The 22,525-nt window shown below is 40.6% G+C and overlaps 1 protein-coding gene across 6 annotated transcripts in view; it reads right to left on the reverse strand.

The window, feature by feature from the left end:
• TMCC3 (transmembrane and coiled-coil domain family 3) overlaps positions 1-22,525 on the reverse strand; it is a 156,385-nt gene that overhangs the window by 28,842 nt on the left and 105,018 nt on the right. Inside the window, exon 1 of one of the 6 annotated variants that reach the window (XM_017804323.1) lies at positions 19,725-19,827. The exons of the other annotated variants lie outside the window; for them this stretch is intronic. Within the exon in view, the coding sequence (XP_017659812.1) occupies positions 19,725-19,802 (78 nt within the window). The 5' untranslated portion in view covers positions 19,803-19,827. Of the gene's footprint in view, positions 1-19,724; positions 19,828-22,525 lie in introns of those variants that run through there. 6 annotated transcript variants of the gene reach the window in all.

Here is a 22,525-nt window from a genome sequence, read left to right on the forward strand (position 1 = left end):
GTTCTTACTGTGTTTAAAATATCACAATACTGTGATATTTGATTATCTAACGTATGAAACTTGTGTCAGAACTGATCACAAGTTCCCTCAAGTTTTACTGTTATCTGTAGGGAAATGAAAAGAATCTTCCTGGAAATACTTACTGGAAAGAGCATTGTTTCAGAAGATATAGTTTCATTGCACACAGCAACAACCCTGTAGGTACTGCGTAAATTTTAATCCAATCGGGGAAATTTTGTTATAGCTTAGAATGCTGGGACACAACTACAAGCAGTTATCTCGCTGTCAGACAAAATCTTCCACTGTAGAAAGACAATCTAAGGGATTCAGCAGATGCACTAACAGACTGGTCTTCTAAGAGACTGCTACACGTGAATGTACATAAAATCACACCCAACAGACTTGGTAGCCTGCCAGTATCTCTTACAGTAAGCAAATCTAGCAAGGTCAAAATATTTTTGGAGTAACATTTTCAGAGCTGGGGTATTATGAGTCTCTGATCACCCTTTGAAGAGTTCTCATTGTTACAAGCAGAATTTAAAAAAGTTATAGTCAGTAGTTCTAGATACCTGTCTCTGGCACAACCCGCCATAATGATTTGAGCTGTACTTCTGATCCGCAAAGAGGCAAATCCTAGAAAAACTCCACTAGTTGCAAGAGAAGCCCCAGTGACAAACTGTATCTCAAAGCCTGCATTGAGATAGTCATGCCAGATGTACTCAATGATCTATTCCACAGGAATTTGCCTCTCTCCCTATGCCCTAAGCACAGAAGACACACTGGTAGGCAATATAAGCCAGAGATGAAAATCTAATCATAACACTGGCTTGAAGTAACAATAATGAGTTCTAAGTATTAAGACATGATTTATTTATTTCCTTTTTGGTCAGTGTTGCCCCCTGAACCTGCTCAGCATAAATTCGTAAGATGAAGATTTTGTGATCGCCTGCCCACAAAAGAGCAACTGCCACAACTGCTTTCAGTGTTGAAACATTCAGAACTTAGGCCAAAAAAACCCAAAGTGTATCTCTGACAACCACTGACACTTGATCTGTGCTTACATTTAGATGCCCCATAGCTCCTGCAGCTACTTCAGGTGAAATTTCACCCTCAGTCTGATACCACAGGCATCTGACACCTTGCACATGGTGATTCTGCTACCTGCAAATCATAACCTAGGCTCTTAAGTCTTCACTTTATCTTGTCAATGACATGGCTGGCGTCCATGAGTGATGACGGTAGCCACTTTGACAGGTGAATGCTGAACCAGTCACTATTTTGAGTGAAGCAGGAAGGCCTGCAATTTTTCTAAGTTTTAGGATCAGTGAGGACATTGCAGGACCTGTTCTGGTCCTTCCTGAAGGATGGGAGGACGTTGCATACAAGGACTTTGCTTCAAATCACAGCTTACTGCCTAAGCACAAACTCATGAGTTCTATTCATGTGAGCAGAAGCTCATGTGAATTTCAGATGAGCCCAAGCTTTCCCCCTTGCTCCTTTCCCCCCTTCCTCTCTCTCTGTGTACTTTTTTGGGAACTCTTCAGTTCTCAGTTTCTTTGTTACTACTTCCCTACCACTTTTCTATTGACATACCTTGTAATAGGTGCATACATTCCTCTCATCCAGAACTTCTGCAGGATCTACCTAGTCTCAAAATATCTTGATTCAGTTTAGATTTTATTCATCTCTGAGCCAAGAGGTCTTGAAGGTAGGATCTAACTTCATAACAGAAGCATGTAATCTGTCACTAGTGGTACAACTTCTGTAAATCATACTGGTATCCATTCACATTGGGAAATTTGAAGAAAATAATCTCCCTATCCAAGCACAAACTTTCTAGTAGGTCATTCTCAGTCTCTCAAAAGATGCCTTATCAAATGTAAAGATACTCTGTAGCTTATATAACTTTAAAAGGAAAACAACAACAGCTTTAAGTCTAGGAGTCTAACGGTAAGTTAACAGCAGCAATACGATACAGCTGCAGAAACACAAACCAGTGTGAATGCAGAACAAGCAGCTCCAGAAGCCATGTAACAAGGTCTGGCACTCAGCCATCCCCCACCAGCCTGCCTGTGCCTGGAAGAAACTTCTCTCTAGTCTCTTCTGTATGTGCCTTCGCTTCTCAGAAGCACAAAAAAGTATGGAAGGGATCATATATACAAAACAAACAAAACCCAAACAAACACAGGCCAATATTGAAAGCCTAAATGCTAAGTTATTATCAGCCATAATCTCCTTGTGAGGCTAACCAGGCTGACACTTGCCTGTCAAGCAAAAAAAAAAATCTGCTTTAAAACCTACCATTGCTCCATACTGTAGTTACTGGACTGCATTGTACTATAAAATATACTTCCCATTTTTTTTAGTCAAACCTTTTTGTCAAGCTTACAGCAATTAATACTATAAATTAAAGAACCGTGGTATGTATATAATGAAAAGAATTACCAGCATCATCTTTGTCTCTCTTTTGTGGCACTTAAATAACAAAGAGTGGAAGGATGCTAATACTTGAAAAGCATTTTTAGCTGATTGAAACAATGTGATTCTTAACAACCTACAAAAGAACTAACGCAGGTAGTCTGAAGATTTTATACTAAGACAAACGTCACTGTGTCAAGTGAGATGCACTTAGCCAGTCATTTCCTGAATTCTTTTTCCTGTTATTTCACACAATTTAAAATCTGTTTTCCCCAAATGTTTATTCCCTCTTTCTCCAGGGTTCCTTTGAAGTGACTTCATAACAGTTCACTAACAAAGGCACTGATATCACAATCTGTTACCAGGTGAATCAATTCATATACAAAACGTATCAATTTCAACACAGAAATCAATGGGTAGAAAAACTCTACTATAGATGAATGACGTGTTTAGTCATATGTGCCTTCCAGCAACAGGCATGGGGGCAGCAGGCTTATCAGCTAAGATTGTTCATCAAGAAACTAACAGCTGGATTCAGCTTAGGACCTGTTCAAACTCACAGTTTCAAGGAAGACATCCCAACCACCAAACCAACAGCTAAGACACTCCTCTGCCTCTCCTGAAGAGGAGAGGGCCACTAGACCCTGAGATTTATGGAGATATTACAAAAGACAGTAGGGCAGTGAGGACATGTCCCAGCAAGAGAAGAGCTGTACTCACACCAAATGTGTTTTGGAGAAATGCACTGTCACTACAAGAGGGCACACTAGCATGTTGCCTTGTATTCTTGGGCTTGCTCTTTTTATTCTTCAACTTGTTGCCCTGAGCCCCTGCAGTGCTGAGGCCAACCTGCTTCAAGAGGCACAGAGGCCTTGATCGGTTTGCACTCAGAAACACAGGTTCTCAAGGAGCTCACCAAATAAGATGGTAGGGAATATTCAAGGTCTCCAGCTCATGGAACATGGATAAAAAAATCTCAAGACCAATTCTTTAAAACTAAAACCTAAGATTTTAGTTTCAAATAACAAACACAACCATGGAAATGGTCAGGAAGACAAAAAAACCAAACAACAACAACAACAACAAAAAAGAACTACCCCCTTCTAAACTTTCAAAGATGCATTCTATGTGTATGCATACAAACACCTCTGACAGCTCTTGTTCCCAACAAAGAAAACAATGGCATGATAAGAAAGAGGCACATCAAAATGGAGTGGATACAAGAATAATGCTGCACATAACTGTGGCAGGAAGCACTTCGAATAACACCAAGCATCACACCAGAGCAATGTGGTCTGCTGTCAAAATCTGCTGCTTCACTTGACATGTTATGACTTCCCAAAGGCACACATCTCATTCTGAAGTCACTTACAGAACTTCCTTCACAGTGCTTTTTCTGGTGACCTATTTGCTGCTAAGAGCACAGGAGTTGGTTGGGATGTTGTGTTCTTATCAAACTTGCCTTCCCAATGCTCCTAAAGAATGCTCTACCTTTCTACACTTCAACATGACACCCTGAAGATGCTACAGCACCTTCACCTATGGATTTACGGCAGATCATTAACAGAGTTTTCACTATGAACATACTTTTGTCAATTCATCACTACTCTGCTGATGTGAAAACTTCATTCAAGTTATAGTATAAAGCTGCCTTTCGTGGCAGAGCTCCATAGTACAGACACAGACGCTGTCAGGCACTTCAAGGCCAGGCTGCACGGAGCTTTGAGCAACCTGGGCTCAGTGAAAGGTTCTCTGCATGGCAGGGAGTTTGGAACGAGATGATCTTCAATGTCCCTTCCAACCCAAACCATTCTATGACTCTATGATCAGCGGGCACACATCACACTTGATCAGTGGCTGAATGGACACCAGCTATCTGCCAGGTGGATAACTTGATCCCGCTTTAACTCCATGATCCTCCTGAACGGTGTCATTATTTTCAGCAACACAATGGAGAAAACAGTTGATTAAAAATTTATATCTAGAGGGAGAGGAAGAGAGAGGAAGAGAGAGGAAGAGAGAGGAAGAGAGAGGAAGAGAGAGGAAGAGAGAGGAAGAGAGAGGAAGAGAGAGGAAGAGAGAGGTCCTTTCCAGGGCTGGTTACATGCAAACTGATGGTCAACCCAAAGGAAGCAGCATCAGACTGTGTTCAGAACCAGCAGACAGACATCTGCTTTGAAGGTTACTAAGGAAGCTAAACAGGAAACTTCATACCTGGGCATAGCCTGTATATTAAGCAACCCCACTGTCTTGCAAGCAACAGGTGAACAATTACTAAGACAAATATGAATTTTCCAGGAAGCATCTCGAAATCATTGCTAAAAACTACAAGTGCCCACAAAGTCTAACCAAAACTTTTTTTAATAATAGATTGGATGTCCCTAGAACATTAATCTTCTGTTATGCTATTACTTAATGCTTGAATTGATGAGCACTATGGGCATGACTATCTGTGCGTTAACAGAGCATTTTTATTTTGAAGCACTGATTTGTGGTTGGCTTAAGTTACCCAGGCTGCAAACTCCAGCAACACTGTGCCCATCACATAACTTTTTCCAACACACCTGGAGAATGTCAGGACCCACAGCAGGACAGAGGGTTCCAGTGAATATGTATTCTAGTCTAACACCGTTAGGCAAAACTAAGGCTTACCCATCTCTAAATAGATTGGATTGTCAGCTAATCATAGCATAATAATTGCATTTGAACTGAAATACAAGTGTGCATATATTCCTATATGTGGAAAAGCATGTGCAACAGGGGACCTGACAGTTCTCTACCCCAAACGAAATTTCTCAAGGTGTTCCATAATGCAAAATTATCCACTGCCTCTTAGAGACTTGAGCCTTAGCTCAGCCTGAACAGCAATGTGGATCAATTGCTGCATTCCTTTGGACACATTTGAATTGTTAGAGAAGAAGTGACAGGGACAATCTGCTGTATAATCCCTCACAATCGAGCAGAATCATTAGTTCAGCAAAAACAAGGATATGTGGTATCATATAGACCTTAGACTTGTTTCCTAAAGCAACAAAGCCAGCAGCACCTGTCCAGATTCCCTCACTCCCCATCCCTCAATTCTCTCAGATTCTTTTATGTCCCTAAAATGCTACAGAATATTTTCTGCTTGCTTCAGTTTCTTTAATTGTCCTTTATAATGGCTTCAACTTCAACAGTGTCCCTTGCAAAACCTTTCTGGCATATTCTCTGGATAATCTTCAACTATCTGGCTACTGCTGGACCAGCATGCCAGCCAATGGATAACAGGCAAATTGTTTCTGATTGTCACTCCCTATGGGAATGGATAGGTGCCTGGTGAGGACACATGCAAATAATTTTCACAACATGTTTGGGCTCATTACCTTTGAAGCTTCTATTCTCCTATCGTTTTTATTGAGCAGAATATAATCCACTTCAACAAACCTGAATCATAGAATCATAGAATCAACCGGGTTGGAAAAGACCTCTGAGATCATTAAGTCCACCCCTTACTAGACCATGGCACATGTCTGATTGGAATGGGCTGCCCAGGGAGGTGTTGGATTCACTGTCCCTGGAGGTTTTTAAGATGAGACTGGATGTGGCACTTAGTGCCATGGTTAGGACAAAACTGACAGAAGAGAGGTGAGGATTATGAAGATTAGGAAGTTGCTGTTAATAATCTTTCATTTGTGAGCTACCCCATTGCTGTTGCCTCAGGACATATCCTCTTTGGGGATTTAACGGCCAGTGTGAATTACAATAGCAACATGTATTAATTATTTTTATTTAAAACATTAGTATTTCTGTGGCTATATGGATTCTACTTTTGCATGTAACACCACGATTTTAGCCAGAAGTCTCATAAATTGAGTTTCCTATGGTAATTGTAGTGCTGACAGAAGATAGCTGAGTGTTGTGTTAGCCTAAGGAATACTTCTGAATATTTGACATTCAAAAAAGCAAGTACATCTGCTGTGATAATGCCAAGGGTTCTTTTGTGTTTGGAAATGAGCTGTTGAACTGAGGACACTTTGTACCTTTGTTAACACTATGGTCTCCTAAATCTTACTGCTATTGCAAAGATAATGACAACAGATAGACTTGTCTGCTCCAGGAGGAAAAGACAATTTTGGAGAATGATGCAGTTTTATCACAGAAGTCCCAGAACTGAATCTTCATAGTATGTTAATCACAGCACACTATGGTACCAGGCACTACCCTCCTAAAATCAAAGCTTTCCCAAATTTAGCAAGGGAAAGAAAGATATTGCTTCACGTGTTGGGTAGTAAAATATATGGCAAGCTCACTGCCCCTTACATTGGAATTTCAGACACTCAGTTCAAATAAAATATTTCCAAGCCAATTCTAACTCTCCAGCCTTAAAATATACTGATACAATGGTATCATCATATGATGAACATGAGACTGTTCAAAATCATATTGGAAGGAGAAGTTCTTCCTATTTAAAATTCACGGACCCTAAAGTATGTATTTATCAGTCCCTCAGCCTGTTAGTCACCAAAACAGCAACATCATAAGCAAAATATTTGGCGCTACATAGAAACACACAGTGATAAATTTTAAACAAGTATTCAGACACAGCTATTAAAACTGTCTCACTAAACCATGAGGAGTTCACATCCCTAAAATTAGCAAGGTAATGGATGTAATCAGAGATAAAAATTTCCTCTTAAAATAGAAATGAAGGCTTATTGCAATGTGCAAGGGATATAAATAAAGTGAATTTAGCTTTATGTGACTGTACTGATTTTGGCTGGGGTAGAGTGAATTTTCTTCACAGTAGCTAGTGAGGAGCTGTGTGCTGAACACAGTGGTGATAATATAGAGATGTTTTTGTTATTGCTGAGCAGGGCTTACACAGAGCCAAGGCCCTGACTGCTTTTTGTACTGCCACGCTGGCAAGGAAGTTGGGAGTGCGTGGGAGGCTGGGAGGAGACACAGCCAGGACAGGTGACCCAAACTGACCAAAGGGATATTCCAGACCATATGACATCATGCTCAGTATATAAAGTGGGGGGGAGAAGGAGGAAGAGAGGGGACACTCAGAGTGATGGCATTTGTCTTCTCAACAAACTGATGGGGCCCTGCTCTCCTGGAGACAGCTGAACACCTGCCTGTCCATGGGAAGCAGTGAATTAATCCTTTGCTTTACTTTGCTTGTGTGCATGGCTTTTGCTTTCCCTATTAAGCTGTCTTTATCACAACCCATGAGTTTTTTGGCTTTTACCCTTTTGATTCTTGTCCTGATCCCGCTGGTGGGGGAGTTGGGCAAGTGGCTGCGTGGGGCTTGGTTGTTGGCTGGGGATAAATCACAACAGTGATTTAAAGCTATCTTATCAGGGAGTCTACAAATCGTTGTAGCCCTTTGTCTGATATTAAGAAAGCAATGTAAAAAAGGGAAATGCCACAAACCCCAAACAGTGTGAGGATTCTGTTTTACAGACAAAATTATTTTTTCCATTTTTAAAAATGAAAATTCTAAACCAGGTCTTCACTTAAGATTTCTGTTTCCATACTAACTTCAGCACAAGTTAATTCAATCAGCATCTGTAATAACAGTATAAGGCTGAACAACCTTTGTTTTCTCATTGTTAGAGAAAGACAAAGTGAGGGAAAGTGGTAAGACAAGCTATGAGTCTGCAGAATAGGGACCAGTGTTGCAGCTCCCTGCATTCTGTCAGTCACAAGAAAGCAAGGCACAAATATTAACTACGCAGTTACACTTGAGGAGTGATGAGCATCAGACCCAGATCTCCTCAACTCACAGACTCTGATTTGAGCCATTTGTTGCAGATAAAGAGCAAAAATTTCCTCTTTCTCCCAGTTTCTTCCTTTCTCCCTTTTCTTCAAAATGTCCATTCCAGAACAACAAGAGCAATTGAATACTGAAGATTATGGGGCATATTCTGAAAAGAAGACATTACAGTTTTGGGACTTCACTGACAGATCACACTGAAGAAGCACTTACAAGGGGAACAAATAATTCTTATTCTGAGGACTGGAACAGAGGAAATTAGAAGATCATCATAAAGACTAAAAGTTTTCAAGGAATTAGGCACAGTATCATCAGACTTTGGAAAGCCAGAATTTATGCAAGTTAGGTGTTTTCTCAGGCAGCCTCTACTTTGGACCTCTGTTGGAGCCCCCGAGTACAAATTCTATATATGTTTTTATACAACAGCAGTGCTCCAAGACAGTCTTTTCACCTCTCTTCACCCTTCTACTCCTACCACTGTGCTATACAGGTTTCTTTTTCAGTCACACCTACTTCACAAAATTAACATGACAACATTAATAGTTGCCAGTGTCCAGGCATGAAGTAGGTTCGTATGAACAGCACGTATGAGTGACACTGAAAACTTATCACACAGCACTTTTTGCCAAGATGTGAAGAGTTGCTGCATATGTGCAAACACTATATAACTTTACATCCTAGTGCTGGAAAACTGATTCCTGCTCCATAGGGAGGACTAATTTTTTTAATTGGCAGAACCTGCCAAAAAGGTTAAGGTATACTGAGGTTTGACAGACACGTGAGGAATAGTAAACTAATATGTCCTATCAGCACATATTTTGCCGTAGGTTAGGCAAGGCCAAAGTGAACTCCCTAAATCAAGGAAAAATGTACTGGAAAAAAAAATAACTTACTTCAAACCAAAGACAGTACTGTATATACATAAAGAAACAAGTTCAATCATAATTTCTAATTCCATGCTCTAAAAGTTCGTACATAAATTTCCCCTTAGACTTTTAAAAAATCGACTTCCAAATTTGTGAACCTTGCCATGCCTACCTTGCTGAAAGAATGAATTTATTTTTTTATCAGCAACACCTATAACAAGACAATACAAATAGTTGACACTGTGGCTGTGTGATCCCAGCTCCTATAGCTAAAAGGATGTCTCTTTCTGACTTCTTACTGATGTGCTTAAAGTTAATAAATGCCTGTTTTCATTAATAACATTATTACAAATAGCATGTGCAGAAGGCCTAATCTTGCATGGCTGAAATCACCCAGTATTGGTGCTTATTTATCCAAGGGGAGGAAAAGCCCTGGCAGTGGTTTTATCTGCTTGCAGCCTCAAGTCTACCACAAGGTGAGACAGAGAAGTAAATAACAGCCTAATTCCAATGGAATGCACCACTAACAAAGTGCAAAGCACTCACAAAGTTCACATTAGCAGAAGCACATGCTGCTACCAGAAATAATAAGGGCCCTACAGATTTACAGAAGTAATCTCTGGCTTTCTTGCAGTAACAATAAGATAAATTTAAGACTCCTCCCCTTCTTTTCAAGTCACATATTGGTATTTTTTCACCTTTCTTCTATTAAATAAAAAATCCAACTTTTAATAATTTAATTCTGGCTTAACTACACAGAGAAAAATAATGCATTTCTGTAGAGTACTCACAGCAGGAGCACTCTATAATAATCATAATCGAGTCAAAACAGAGAGAAGAGGGGAAAGGAAAGGTAACATGTTGTACTGCCAAATTTCTGAGCACCCAGAAACCAATGATTTCTATGCATAATGGCAAAGCTGGCAAAAAGACAGAGTGGGGGTTTTTTTGGTTTGTTGTTGTTTTTTTAAGTTTTCCTAAAACAGTACAATTATGTGTAAGTGAAATGAAGAATCAGCAACATTAAGAATGCACTGTGTAAGAGGAAGCGCCAGAAAAGCCTTTTGCTTTTCCGCCTAATAAAGAACTTTAAGTCCCACTCTAGAGTAAAGTTAATTTGGCACAGATGCCTACATATTCAGTATATACATCTAGTTCTATAATGCAAGAAAAATGGTGGAACTTGCATTTTTTATGCAGTATTTGCAACACCCATTACCACACAGCTACTTAGGCTGGATTTAGTCTCAGCCAGCTTCAGATAGGCACCTTTATGTGATGTAGTTTAAGCTTTTACTGAATCAACATAGACAGATCACTGCAAGAGCTTTCCCACTCAGCTACAAAGGGTACAATTCACAATTACCTTAAGAGCAAATACCCAATAACAATCTGGGGGGAAGAAGCACCTATGACAGATAGTCTTAAAATCTGCCTGATGTGGAAAGCAGGAACTCACACCCACAGTGTATTTTTGGAAGTCCAAAAAAAAAAAAAAAGTAAGAGGTTGTTTTTTCTTGAAGTAGCCACCTGGATGGCTAATGATTCTGAAACATGTATCCTTCATAGTATTTATCCCCTGTCCTGTGCACGCTTGGAGAAGCCACACTCTCTTCAGAGAGGTGAAATGACTCCCATCATTACACAAGGGCTGAGAGCTGTCACAGTAGCCTGAATCCATGTCACCAGAGCCTTAGGCTAATGTTGTCACCACTGCTCTAGACTTCATTTCAAAGCATAGATTCTCTTCAAGGAAATCACTGAACTTCAGCCTTCTCTGACATTAACTGCCACACCACGTAATGGCACAGAACAAAGATTATTCTAGTTGACTCTCTCAAGTCCAAACAAGAACAACTGAAACAAGGTCTTGGCTATTTGTTTCAAAACACCACAAGTGGGTATATCTTCATTGCAAGAGAAATTCTTCAAAATTAAAGAGCAGCTTGCATATAGGCTACAGTGTAATGTACATAGCCACTAGAAAATAACAAATCCCACCTAAGTATGCATGAAAAGTGGGAATATACGTCAAAATATCTTGTGAAAGAACAATTTGTAAGCTATTGCACTTAAAGCCCAGCCTTCCAAACCTAAAAAATATCATAGCTTCTGGCATCAACAAATCCCAAACAGAAGCTTGACACCAAGCCTGACATATTTTATGAATGTCACTCAAGATTCCACTCAATCACTTTCTGATTGAGCTTTGGTAGGCCATAGGTCATGTCTTATTCATCTCCTGAACTCACCTGCTATTCCAGACTTTCCAGTTACTTGGTAAAAAGAGAAATGGAGTTCCTTGAGGGCAAAAAAAAAAAAGGCTCATCGAAAAGAAGGGTGCATGTTTTTTCTACATTAAATTTATACTGCAAGACACAATGGTGTCCCTCAGGTAGAAATGCATAGGAAGCCAGTTTCATAAATATCAGAAATAGAAGATTTGTTCAATAGCAATTTGTTCTGTGCGCTAGAGAGAGGATACCATAGGAGTTCAGATTGGAAAGACACAAAGGAATCACCTAACAATGGCACATCTCCTTTTAGGAGTAGCAATAAGCATCTAGCTCTTACATCCATGCAGTTTACGAGAACAAAACATGTAAGGGCCAACAAGGACAGTCTCAGAATTTCTTCATATACCTATTGGCAACCAGAGGAGAAAATCTCACTGATTGTCAAACTTCTCATTGTCTTCACTCAACTTTTCTTAAACCTTCCTCAGGTCTTGTTTATAAATGCTTTTGCTTTCTCTCATCTCCAGTATTCCCATGCCTCTGGTACAAAAGTCTACTAAATCCAGCCCACATGCACATGACAGAAGGAGCATAACTCTTGTACAGACCACAGGCCCTCATCAGGACCAGCAACATGTGCTTGTGATGATGTTGTGTATCAGAAGGGCCTGAGTCACCCATTGCATGAATTAACATGTGAAGAAAGGGTTCCACTGTAGAGACCTTCACAAAAAGCTGGTCAGGATAACAACATAAGAGTATGACAAACTCACTGTAAACTTTCTGGACCCATTTTAGCACAACAGGAGCCTGGCAGGTTGAATCAGTCTGCTGATTTAGTATCTGGCTTTAAAAGAGACTCCTAAGAATACCCCTTTAACACTTATTTTAGCAGAAGGTTGTCATCCTTCTTTTGTTCATCCAGGTGAAACTGTAATTTGCTCCAAAAAAGGACTGGATACAGATGACAAGATGTAACTAGATTTCTTCCTTAAGGTATGGCAGGAGAGGGGAATGAGCAAAGACAACCTCTTTCTCTGGACATGGCAGGGAAGGGAGAAGAAAGAAATTAGAAACCTGATGAGGTGAAGAGATATTTTGCTGTTCTGCCAAAAATATCAGGGACAACCATGACCCAGGATTGCATTACTCCTACCAAAACCTCTAGTAAAACTAGGGATTCCTAACACAGTAAGAGCCACACAATCCCATATTACGCACATGTATCAGTAACTAGAGTAATACCAAATACTGAAACATTTTATTTTCAAGTCATCTATATGGAATAAAGAAGGAGAACAAGAAAATTGCACCTGCCTTTGGAGGGGGAGTAATTCCATTCTGGGCAGTGACTCCATTCTAGGTTGAGCACACGAAGTCCCTCGTCTGTTCCTCTCTTCATCATGTCTCCCTACTATCCTCTTCATTCCTTGCTATTGCCCTGAACATGCCCAAAAGCTGCTGAGAGCTGCCCAGTCACATCTGCACATTTCCCCTGCCCTTCAGCCCTGGTACAGGGGGTGAGGTAGCTTAGCAGTGGGTGGGGTGCAGAATCTGTAAGCACAGTATGACCACAATGAGGGTGAAGGAGCCTTATGTTAGGGTGCTCCTAATGGACTTGGCACAAGATAGCTCTGAGCAGCTTTGGAAATGCTGGCAGGGTGAAGGTGGCAACCTGCAATGCTGCAGATTGGAGAAGCAGCTGTGAATGAGTGAATAGTCAAGTCATCTTTGGCCTTTCTTGAGTAAGAAGGGTCCTCACACCTGACCTAGGCAATTCTTACTAACAAGATCTGTTAATTTAGTTTTTCTAATACTAAATGTCTCTGAGACTAGTACTGGGTTTGATTCTACTCAGTTCCAAAGCTTCCACCTGCAGTTGTCCACAGCCTTCAACCAAAGCTTCTTGTCTACCATAATCCCAAACAGAGTCAATGGCCACTAAAGTCCCAGAAACAGCCAGTTCCCGTTTGCTATAAATTAATTTCTAGGAATGGAGGGTGAAGCAATGAATCTTGAGAAGTCCTCAGCACACTTACAGTACAGTGTGCTACTAAGCTGTACTGCCCTGAATCAGAAAAATGGTAACAGTCAGTTGTAATGGGTCTGCTAGTTTGATCTTTGCACATCACTCACCTGTACAGACATTCTGGTATAAAGCAGCATATTTTCTGCATATTTATATCATTTTGCATTTGAACAATGAGCACTAGCTGAATTGTAATTTCTGTATTACATGTACTGGAATAACTTGAAATAAAAGGAGTGAATGCTGTAAAACCAGAGAAACTTGCTACATCAACTTACCCTAACATGGCTTCTCTTCCTGTAACAGTAATTCTTGTAGTGTAGCATTTAAAACCCTTAGAGTTAAAAACATTAATCCACAGACTCCAAAGCACTGAATCCTCACATTTCCTGTAAGCTGTGTCACTTGCTTTTTTGGTGGTAGTAGGTAATATCAGGGTTTTCTTTAAGACTGGAAGACTTCCACTAGCTCTGCTTAATGCTTTTTCTGACCTTATAAATCAACACTTCTTGTGTGTATGAACTTCCAGAGTATTGCAGTCTTCCGTATCTTTAAAACGCCAACTTCCATCATAATGCTTCATCTTCAACTGAAAAGGCTTCCTTTAAACACAGCATGAGCAAGGCAATTAAAAAAAGAAATCTTATTTAATGCTTGAGAAGCCAAGAATGTGATAGCCATACTCCTATTAACAACCCCCCCCCAACAATTACATGACATAGATAATTAAAGTGTTTCATTGTTGCAGTCCTTAGATACACACACACTGGCTGCTCTTTTCATCACAACCTTTGCCAGGAAACTAAACAAGTTTTCATACATTTTTTGCCAAACCCAGTAAAAGAGCATGTATTTACAAAGCAAAAAACAAAGATAAAATCCCACCTACACCCTCCTGGTTTAAGGTAGACGAGACAGTAATATGAACTGGAAATAGCATCTACCATCCTGTAAAGAACACTTAATACACAGAGAATTTTCCATAAGGCTGTTCTAATTCACGTCAGATTGGTTCCATAGGCCACTGATGTTAATCAAAAGTTTCCAATTAATTCAGCACTACTTGGATCACATTTTTATTTTAATTCAATAGCACAGTGTCAATTCTTCACATCCCCACATAACTTCTTCATCCAGAGCTACCGAGAGAAATTTACAAAGGAAGGCAACTGTTAGTAAATCGTACACAAATAGGAAAAGCCAAGGGAAAGATGCCTACTATAGTACAGGTTAACAGAAGTATCTAGAATTAATGCCAAATACCTTGTATCAAAGGTCCATTCAAATGCACATAGTCTCAGTGTCCAATACAGAGGTAACTAAGAAAATATTAATAGCAGTAGTTTCCACAACTTCTGCCCTCTGGAATTTTATTCAGTTGTAATGCCTAAACAGAACAATAATGAAGTGGGCCAGCTCTCAATATTAAGCTTTTCTGTAATTTTTTTGGAAAACAGAAAGCCTCATTTCAGCTTTCTACAGTAACAGAATCACAGTTCACAATTTGTAGGTATTCTTTATAGCTCATCCGGTAGAGACATCCCTCCACTCTCATCCTTGTCCTTAAATTAAAGCTTAGATTATGTACAGTGATATAAAAATATGCCTTAGAGGGGTTTTCACTTGCTGAGTGTCTGGAAAAGGTTGCACGCACACAAGGCATTCCATCACATACTAGGTCCCACCTCTGAAGGCTTTAGATCAGCAGGTGGATTTTTGGCTTTGCATGTTAATCCTCCCTGTTTCAGACTAAGGGAAGGGCAAAAAACTTTCAATAGTAAATAGTGCAATGCTCTTCAGAAAAGTTTCTCCACATGGATAGATAAATAAAAAGGGAGAATTAGGTTCTACCCTTCCCTAGAGTGACATAGTGATTCATCTCCCTCACAAGTCTTTTCCAAAACCATACTCACTGGGGGGGTGAAGACAAAAGCAAAACAACTAAAATGGGACAATTTGCAGTGGCAATCTTTTTAGCCTGGACAGTCCTAGATGTCAAATCCACCAAACTCAGAAGGGCTTACCCTCTAAGCAGACGTTGTGCCAGGTGGTGCCTAGAGAAAGCCTGACTTATGGAGATGACAATAAGTAAGCCAGGAATCTAGAGCTCTTGGCATCCCCCTGACATCACCACTGGCAACCTGACAGAAGGACGATTACATGTCCTTCAAAAAGGAAGCAAATCAGAAGGTTGGCGACTTTCCCCCAGTGACTTTTTTTCAATATACCTAACATTTAAAAGGGGATAACAGATGCCCTGGTCCTGCAGGCAATACCATCCACTTCAACGAGAACAGATCAACAGCACAGCAAAGGAACAGACATGTACAATCTTCAGAGATGTGCATCTTCCTTGTGGAGACCAAAAACTATTTATAAAACTTCCAAACTTAAAATCAGCTTAAACCTTAAAAAGAAGATGCATCTCCCCTTCTACTTATTGTTTAAAACTTCCTTCTTGGGTAAGGGAAAAGATGGATTGGGTGAAAACACAACCATTATGGCTTAAAAGTCTACTGAAGAGGCTCACCTTGCAGGATCAGGAGAGCACAGCAATGCTATTCTAAGCTGCACAGCAACAACTTCCCCCTTTGTTTCATTTGACAAGAACAAATTACACCTAACAGTGACTTTTAGCTTTTAGGTGTATTTAATCCCAAAACTCAAAGTACACCAAAAAAAAAGATACCAACTTTGGAAACTTCCGACAATTCCTTTCTGTCATTAGGGGGAAAAAAAAAGTAAGAAGTTACAGTTTTTTAAATAGTTCTAAAATGACAAAACAATCAAAACCATAGTTACTGTTTTAAATTAACAAACCAGGTTTTTCTTCAAACAAACTAATCAGGCTTTTTGGGTTCACATTATAATTATGGTTTCCCTCTCTTATTCCCAAAACCCCTGCATCATGCAGCCTACTCTTCGACAGGTTTCACACAGTTCTAAATACTGTGGATCTAAAATCAAAGATTGGAGGTCTTTACAATATTCTGTCTCATCAAATTATTTTCATTGTATGTCAAAACCTGAGGGAACTGTGGGGATAAGTTTTCATAAGGTCTTTGAGCACAATACATTGGGAAGTTTGGTTGCAAGTCACAAGAGCCCAGAACAAGCATGTCTTCTACAGTGATCTTTGTTTCGCATTTTAAAAAGCACTAGGAGATTAAATCTCCCTTTCTGCTAAAACTGTGGGTGGGGTGGCTTTTTGCTTAGGGTAGAGTGGTGGATTTTTGTTGTTTGGTTTGTTTGCTTTGGTGGGGTATTCTGTTTGGGGGTTTTTGTTTGTTCCTTTTTAATCCTTTTAGGTTCCTTTATGTCATTTCCTCTAAACCTACTAAAGATTTTAAGAAATAAAGGGAATTCAAAGACAGATGATGAAAGTGATTAGAGGCTTAGAAAGACACACATATGAGGAGAGATTATTAAAAAGTCTGCCGCCCGTACTGACAAGATGAATTGGAGGGATCATAAGAGAGACATGGAAAATGAGAAGACACATTCCACAGAATGTTTTTTCATCAGAAGAAAGCAAGTGGATTTCTGGTTTTTTTTTAATGTAAGCCTTTTGTATGTGTGATCATGTAAGAATTAAATCATCCACAAAACACTAATACTATTGCTAGTCTCACTAAGGCTGAAAGAACGAGAAGATTGAAATTAAGATTCTCTATTTGGTAATAAGTAAACCACATCTGTTTCAGGTAATGTGGGTTTTTTTGTTTTAATAAGGGAAGAATTCTTATAAATTTAAATATGTCTTCCATTAATAAATAGAGAGTTCTGAATAGGCTCCAGTGTGCAAGAATTAATTAATTGTGACCTTCCTGCATCTCTCTCTAATGCATCTGGCACTTGTTAAAGTACACTACTGCATAGACTTCTGATGGGATGTGGTAAAGGATTCCATGTGGTTTAGTTGTACTAGAAAACGATTTTTCTGCTACATAGCTATACATATAAATTTATAATCCTGACAAAATGTGGAAAATTTTTGTTCAGTAATGGGTAAGAGATCAAGAGTGAAGAGCAATGTCCTGATCAGCAGGAAAAAAAAAAAAAGAACTGTGTACACAGGTTTCTGAGGTCTAAATAGGATAACCTGGCGAGTATTCAGAGATGATAGCTTTAATAGAGCCTTGAAAGGCAGTCCTGACTTGAAAGAGAAGGGCTGGAGAAGTTCTTTAAAACCTGCCCACCTAAAAACTGGACTCAATAGCCTACGTCATACAGACTATGAGATCCAGCAACTATTTTGACACTTCTCTTTTCCCCAAACCCTACTTACTTTATGTCCTATCCTGCTGACAAAGCCAGCTCCAAGGCGTCCTTCACATAACAAGTCTCCCCAGTCTGTTCAGGTTCTCTGTGCATCCCCGTCACCAGCTCTGTATTGCTGTCTTCATGCACTGTGTTGTTTTTCTCCATTATTGTTGGGAAATAGCAGCTATAACTCCAGCTGCTCTGATGATTTTTATTCTGTCTCTAAACAAAAAATAGCTTTTGCTTTCTTGTCTTTTTTCCTGCATAATACCACCGGGTCTTGCTGTTCCAGGGCCTGACCATTTCCATCCCCCTGGTTAAAGCAGTAAGAGAAACATTGAAGTCATCCAGTCAGTGTACACAGGAAAATTTCCTATTTGTCGGACTAAGGACAAATAGATTTAATGCAAGGCTCTGACAATCATCTGGAACATATAACCTGCTGCTACTACTTTAGCAATCGTATTATAGGTTCTGTGATATCTGACACAACTTGTAAAGCCCAAACTCTGGAGCATCACAATTACATACAACTCTAAACTTGTACAGAGTTATATTTCCAGTTCTCGTGATCACAGGAAGGGAAGGAGAGGCTAATCCTGGTTAAAAGAAATCCTAAATCAGACAGAAGACCAATGCTTTTACAAAATTGTCTTAAACATCAGATTAAAAAAAAAAATTCAATACACAAGTACAATAATCAACATGGCTTTAATAATATCCATGATGCTTTATGCTTTTAAGCAGATCAACTAGACTACAGAGTAGAGTTTAACTCTTAATATGCCAAATATTACGAAGATATGCAACTTTTCTCCATAGCCACAGTTTGCTAGGTAGCACACTATTCTTACAGCAAGATCAATGAAGGGAAAAACCAATCAGTTCAACTTTCAAAGAGAAAAACAAAGGAAATGCATAACATTTTTAACTCCATTATGACTCACATGTGCATCCAGCTTGGACTGTGAAGAGCATTGTAGGCTCCAGTAGTAATGCTACAGAGTATAGGGCTACCTATTTTTAAAACATTTCATTATTCTGAAACAATCTGAAGTATGCCATCTCCTTTCCAGCACTGTCAATTAATGGGCTGGAGGGATGGAAAATACTGCTAATGTGCAGTACAGAAAAATAACCTCCCCCAAAAACCAAAAACCTTTTCCCCTCTCACCTCCCAAAAAAGATCTTCCTTCACAAATAGCTGATCCTTACATTTCAAACCAGAAAGCTCATTTATTGCCAGATGCCAGATCTCAGCATAGATAAGAGAATGTCTTCCAATATCTCAAGTCTGCTACAGTAACCTCCTGTTTTTGTATCTTCCTGCAGTGGTTGGGAAGAAAGAGGCAGTTCTTGTACACCTGTTTGAGCTAAGCATTTAGGTAAGGATTTTAAATCTGTGCATTAACTAGAAAGTCAAGTGCCTTCATCAACAAGACATTTACCACAAATGCCACTAAATACATGAAAGGATCACAAGCTTTGCCCATACACGTTTATGTTTATATATACATATATCGTATGAACAAAACATCAAAATAATAAGACAAAGAAAGACGAACTTGCCAGCAGACTATAAGAAGAACTATCCCATAAAGTCATACATCGTGGATATACAGTATACTCTTTGTCCCTAGCACACAAGTGCACCTTTTCTGTCACTTTCCATCCCTGCCACAGCCCTCTTTTAAATAAATAAAGATTCATAAAGGGAATCGTAATCATTCTCTGCTGCCAGATACAATCACCTGCTCCACAGTTTATTAAACAAACCTTGAGAAACAAACCCCAAACTCCAGTATTCACCACTGTGATCTAGACAGAGAGTCACCCCATTAAATCATCAGTGCTGTTGACTTTGGTGAGTAAGTTCTCTATTACTCGTGTCCAACTAGTTTCGACTGTGGATATATCTTAAACATTGGTTTCTATTATGTCAACAGCTGGTTTAATTTAATTTTCCTATACCAAAGAGTAGTCAGAGTAGGAATACGAAAGAAGCACATAGAAAAAAAACTTCCCTATGGATCGCTAACCTAGCAAAACGTGGACACCTCATTGGCGGCTGCCTCTCAGAGCTCGGCACCCACCGGGCGGCCCCGCCACTCTCGCCTCCCCGGCCGCCTGCCCTCACTCACTCACAGCCTTACCCTCGTCTTGCGGCGCCGGTGCCGCTCCGGGTCCGAGTAGGTCCTGTCCACGGCCAGCGCCGTGTCGCTGCCCGGCATGGTGCCCGTGCCCCTCGGCGGCGCCGCCGACAGCCCGGCACCCGCGGTGTCCCGCCGAGGGCCGCCCAGCCTCCAGCCCCGCGCCCGCGGCACTGAGGGGGCTCTCGGCCGCCGCCGCGGTGCGGGAGCGCCAGGCACGCCCCTCCGGCACGGCCCCTCCCGCACCGCTCCCCAGCGGCACGCCCCGATTAACCCCTCGGCGCTCCCGCCGCAAGCGCCGAGCCGGGCGGCGGCCGCGCTCTGGCGCCCACCGGGCGGGTCTTGAGGGGGCCGCGGCGGTGGTGTCCCTCTCCTTCGATAAAGGGAGGACGCCTGAAGGGAGAAGAGGGTGGGAGCGAGCTTTAGCCAGAAGGACTGGGCTATAAATCGCTTTGTTTGTTTAAATTTCAAGTCGTATCTGAGGGGACAGCAGAAGCTGTGGCACGATGATCTCCCAGAGGTATGGCTGGATGGAGGGGCGACAGTCCCGTTCCTCCTGCTGACAGCCGCCAATTTGGTTCAGCTCCAGCTCTTAGAGGGAGTTACCATCAAGCAACCATCTCAACCTCTGTTAAAACAAATCTAGACCCTGTGGCTACAGGGAAACCTCACAAAGCAGAGCAAATCCTAAAGGTTCAGAAGTCCAAAGGGGAAAGAAAGGAGAAGCCAGCAGTACTGGGTTGTCATTTTGGGGCAGACTCACTTGGAAGGTGGTAGCATAAAGCACCCTGGCCACTGCTGTTCGAAAGCCCTTGATACCTAGAGGTTTTCGCAATAAACATGTTGTAAAAATCCTACCAAACCAACTAAATAATCAGGGTTTGTATTTTCCAAAGTGGTCAGTGGAGCACAGCAACCAATTCAGTCCCCTTTTCTGCACATTACACAAGTGAGATAAATCCTTGAATGTCCTAGCACACGTGAGCTTCAAACCATATTTGTGAACACTCAAGGAAAACTTGTTTTCCAGGGCATGCGTATGCCAAGGTACTTAAATTCCTAAGAGCTGAGGGGTGTTTCTGCCTGATTTTCACATTTATCTTCAGATTGCCGATGCTGAGGAATGCATTAAGTGACACTTAACACATTTCAACTTACTGAAAAGTGTAAGTAAAGTATTGTTTTATAATCACTCATTAAGTTGTACATGACATGTACTGTTTTCTTTTCTGGAATAAACAGAATACTTGAGTTGCCACCTTTAACTGTTACACAAAGAAAATCTGGAGTTCCTTCAGACCAACTCCTTTGCAATAGCAGCAGGACTTCACCTTTCAGGTACAGTTGTTACGATGCCCATGCATGAATCACACTGCTTTTCTTCTCTAGCTGGAGACAGCAACAGTCCCAAGGCACGAGCATGTATAAACATACATAAATCAACACAGCTAACTATTCTAGGAGGAGCTTGCAGCTTTAAAAAATATTTCCCTGCCACCGTTTGCATTTTTATTAGAATGACATGTTCTGAGGTAACAGTACTGCCAGAGGTTAATTATCTGACACAAGGGCCTCCTTGGTGTTTTCAAGTAATGAGGTCTTCATAAATGAAAGACCTGAAATTCTAAAATAAAAATAAATACTAGACCTCACCTTCTTGGCAGGTGTTTCTTCTTCAACTCTAACACCAGTTTTAACATAGTTGTCCCAAAGTAAGTAGTGAGTGGGTTTACCAAAGGAAGCACTATTTTCCTAATGCAGTATTCAAAGTAACCAAACTAACACAGAATACTGCACACAGGTGGTGACTTGCCACCCTTCCTATACTTCTTATGGAGCTGAATAAGTTAGCGAAAGTTATAAGGCTGCTGGGGGAAAAATGGAAATGGAAACTGTTTCTTCAGTCCTTCAGCTCAGACATGAACATTAATTCATGTGCCAGAGGGTGGGGAACTCTGAAGGTAAAGGTGAGTAAAAAATTAAATAGGCAAATTTTGTGGGGTTTGGGGTTTTCACTGAAGTAATAATTGTACATTTCCAAAGGGGATTGTGTAGTTTCCAGCACCTAGGATGAAACATCCTTATTTCCTCAGAAACTTTCAGGCCTTTTTTTTTAAGCCTTGCCAGGTGTAGTTGATCAAAGCATAGAGAGGGTAAGCAGTTGGAAAAGGGATACATAAAAGGCTTCAACTGCTTGGCATTTTAGTAATATAAGGCTTATTATAAATCATACTTTATTCAAAAGTTTAAGATTTTTATTTAAATAATATCAACTTATTTAAATAATACCAGAAGATTAGCCATGGTGAAACTTCTCTTCAGGATAAAAAGAGGCGGGGATGTGCAAAATATATTTACAAGTAGTATTAACACAGTATATTCACAAAGAAAGTGCTCTGTCCTAATGTAGCTTCTAAGAAGAGAGGATAATACAGTTAGTCTCATAAGACCCCAGTGCTCCATTAGTCACACCTTCCAACCAAACCTGTGCATCCATTTGCTTGGGCACTGCTCTCAGCAGTGCATTCCAGCAACAACAGCTCCCGTGTCCTGCACCAGCAGCGAAAGCCCTGGCACTGGGTGGTTCCTGGAGGAGCTGTGACCACAGGACAGCAGGCTGGTGAACCAGGAACAAGTGCTGCACACAGCAGCAAGTTGTGGTGGAGGAGAAATAGCTGCTTGGGTAGAGGCACCTGTCCAACAGGTCAAGAGAGCCCTTCCACACACAAGCTGAATTAGGAGCCATTGTCATTTTGGCAGTCTCTGCAAGCGCCTTATCTCAATAAATGGTTCTTTTCATATGA

The sequence above is a fragment of the Lepidothrix coronata genome, unplaced genomic scaffold (genome assembly GCF_001604755.1).
Source record: "Lepidothrix coronata isolate B3197 unplaced genomic scaffold, Lepidothrix_coronata-1.0 Scaffold9, whole genome shotgun sequence".
Lineage (NCBI taxonomy): Eukaryota > Metazoa > Chordata > Aves > Passeriformes > Pipridae > Lepidothrix > Lepidothrix coronata.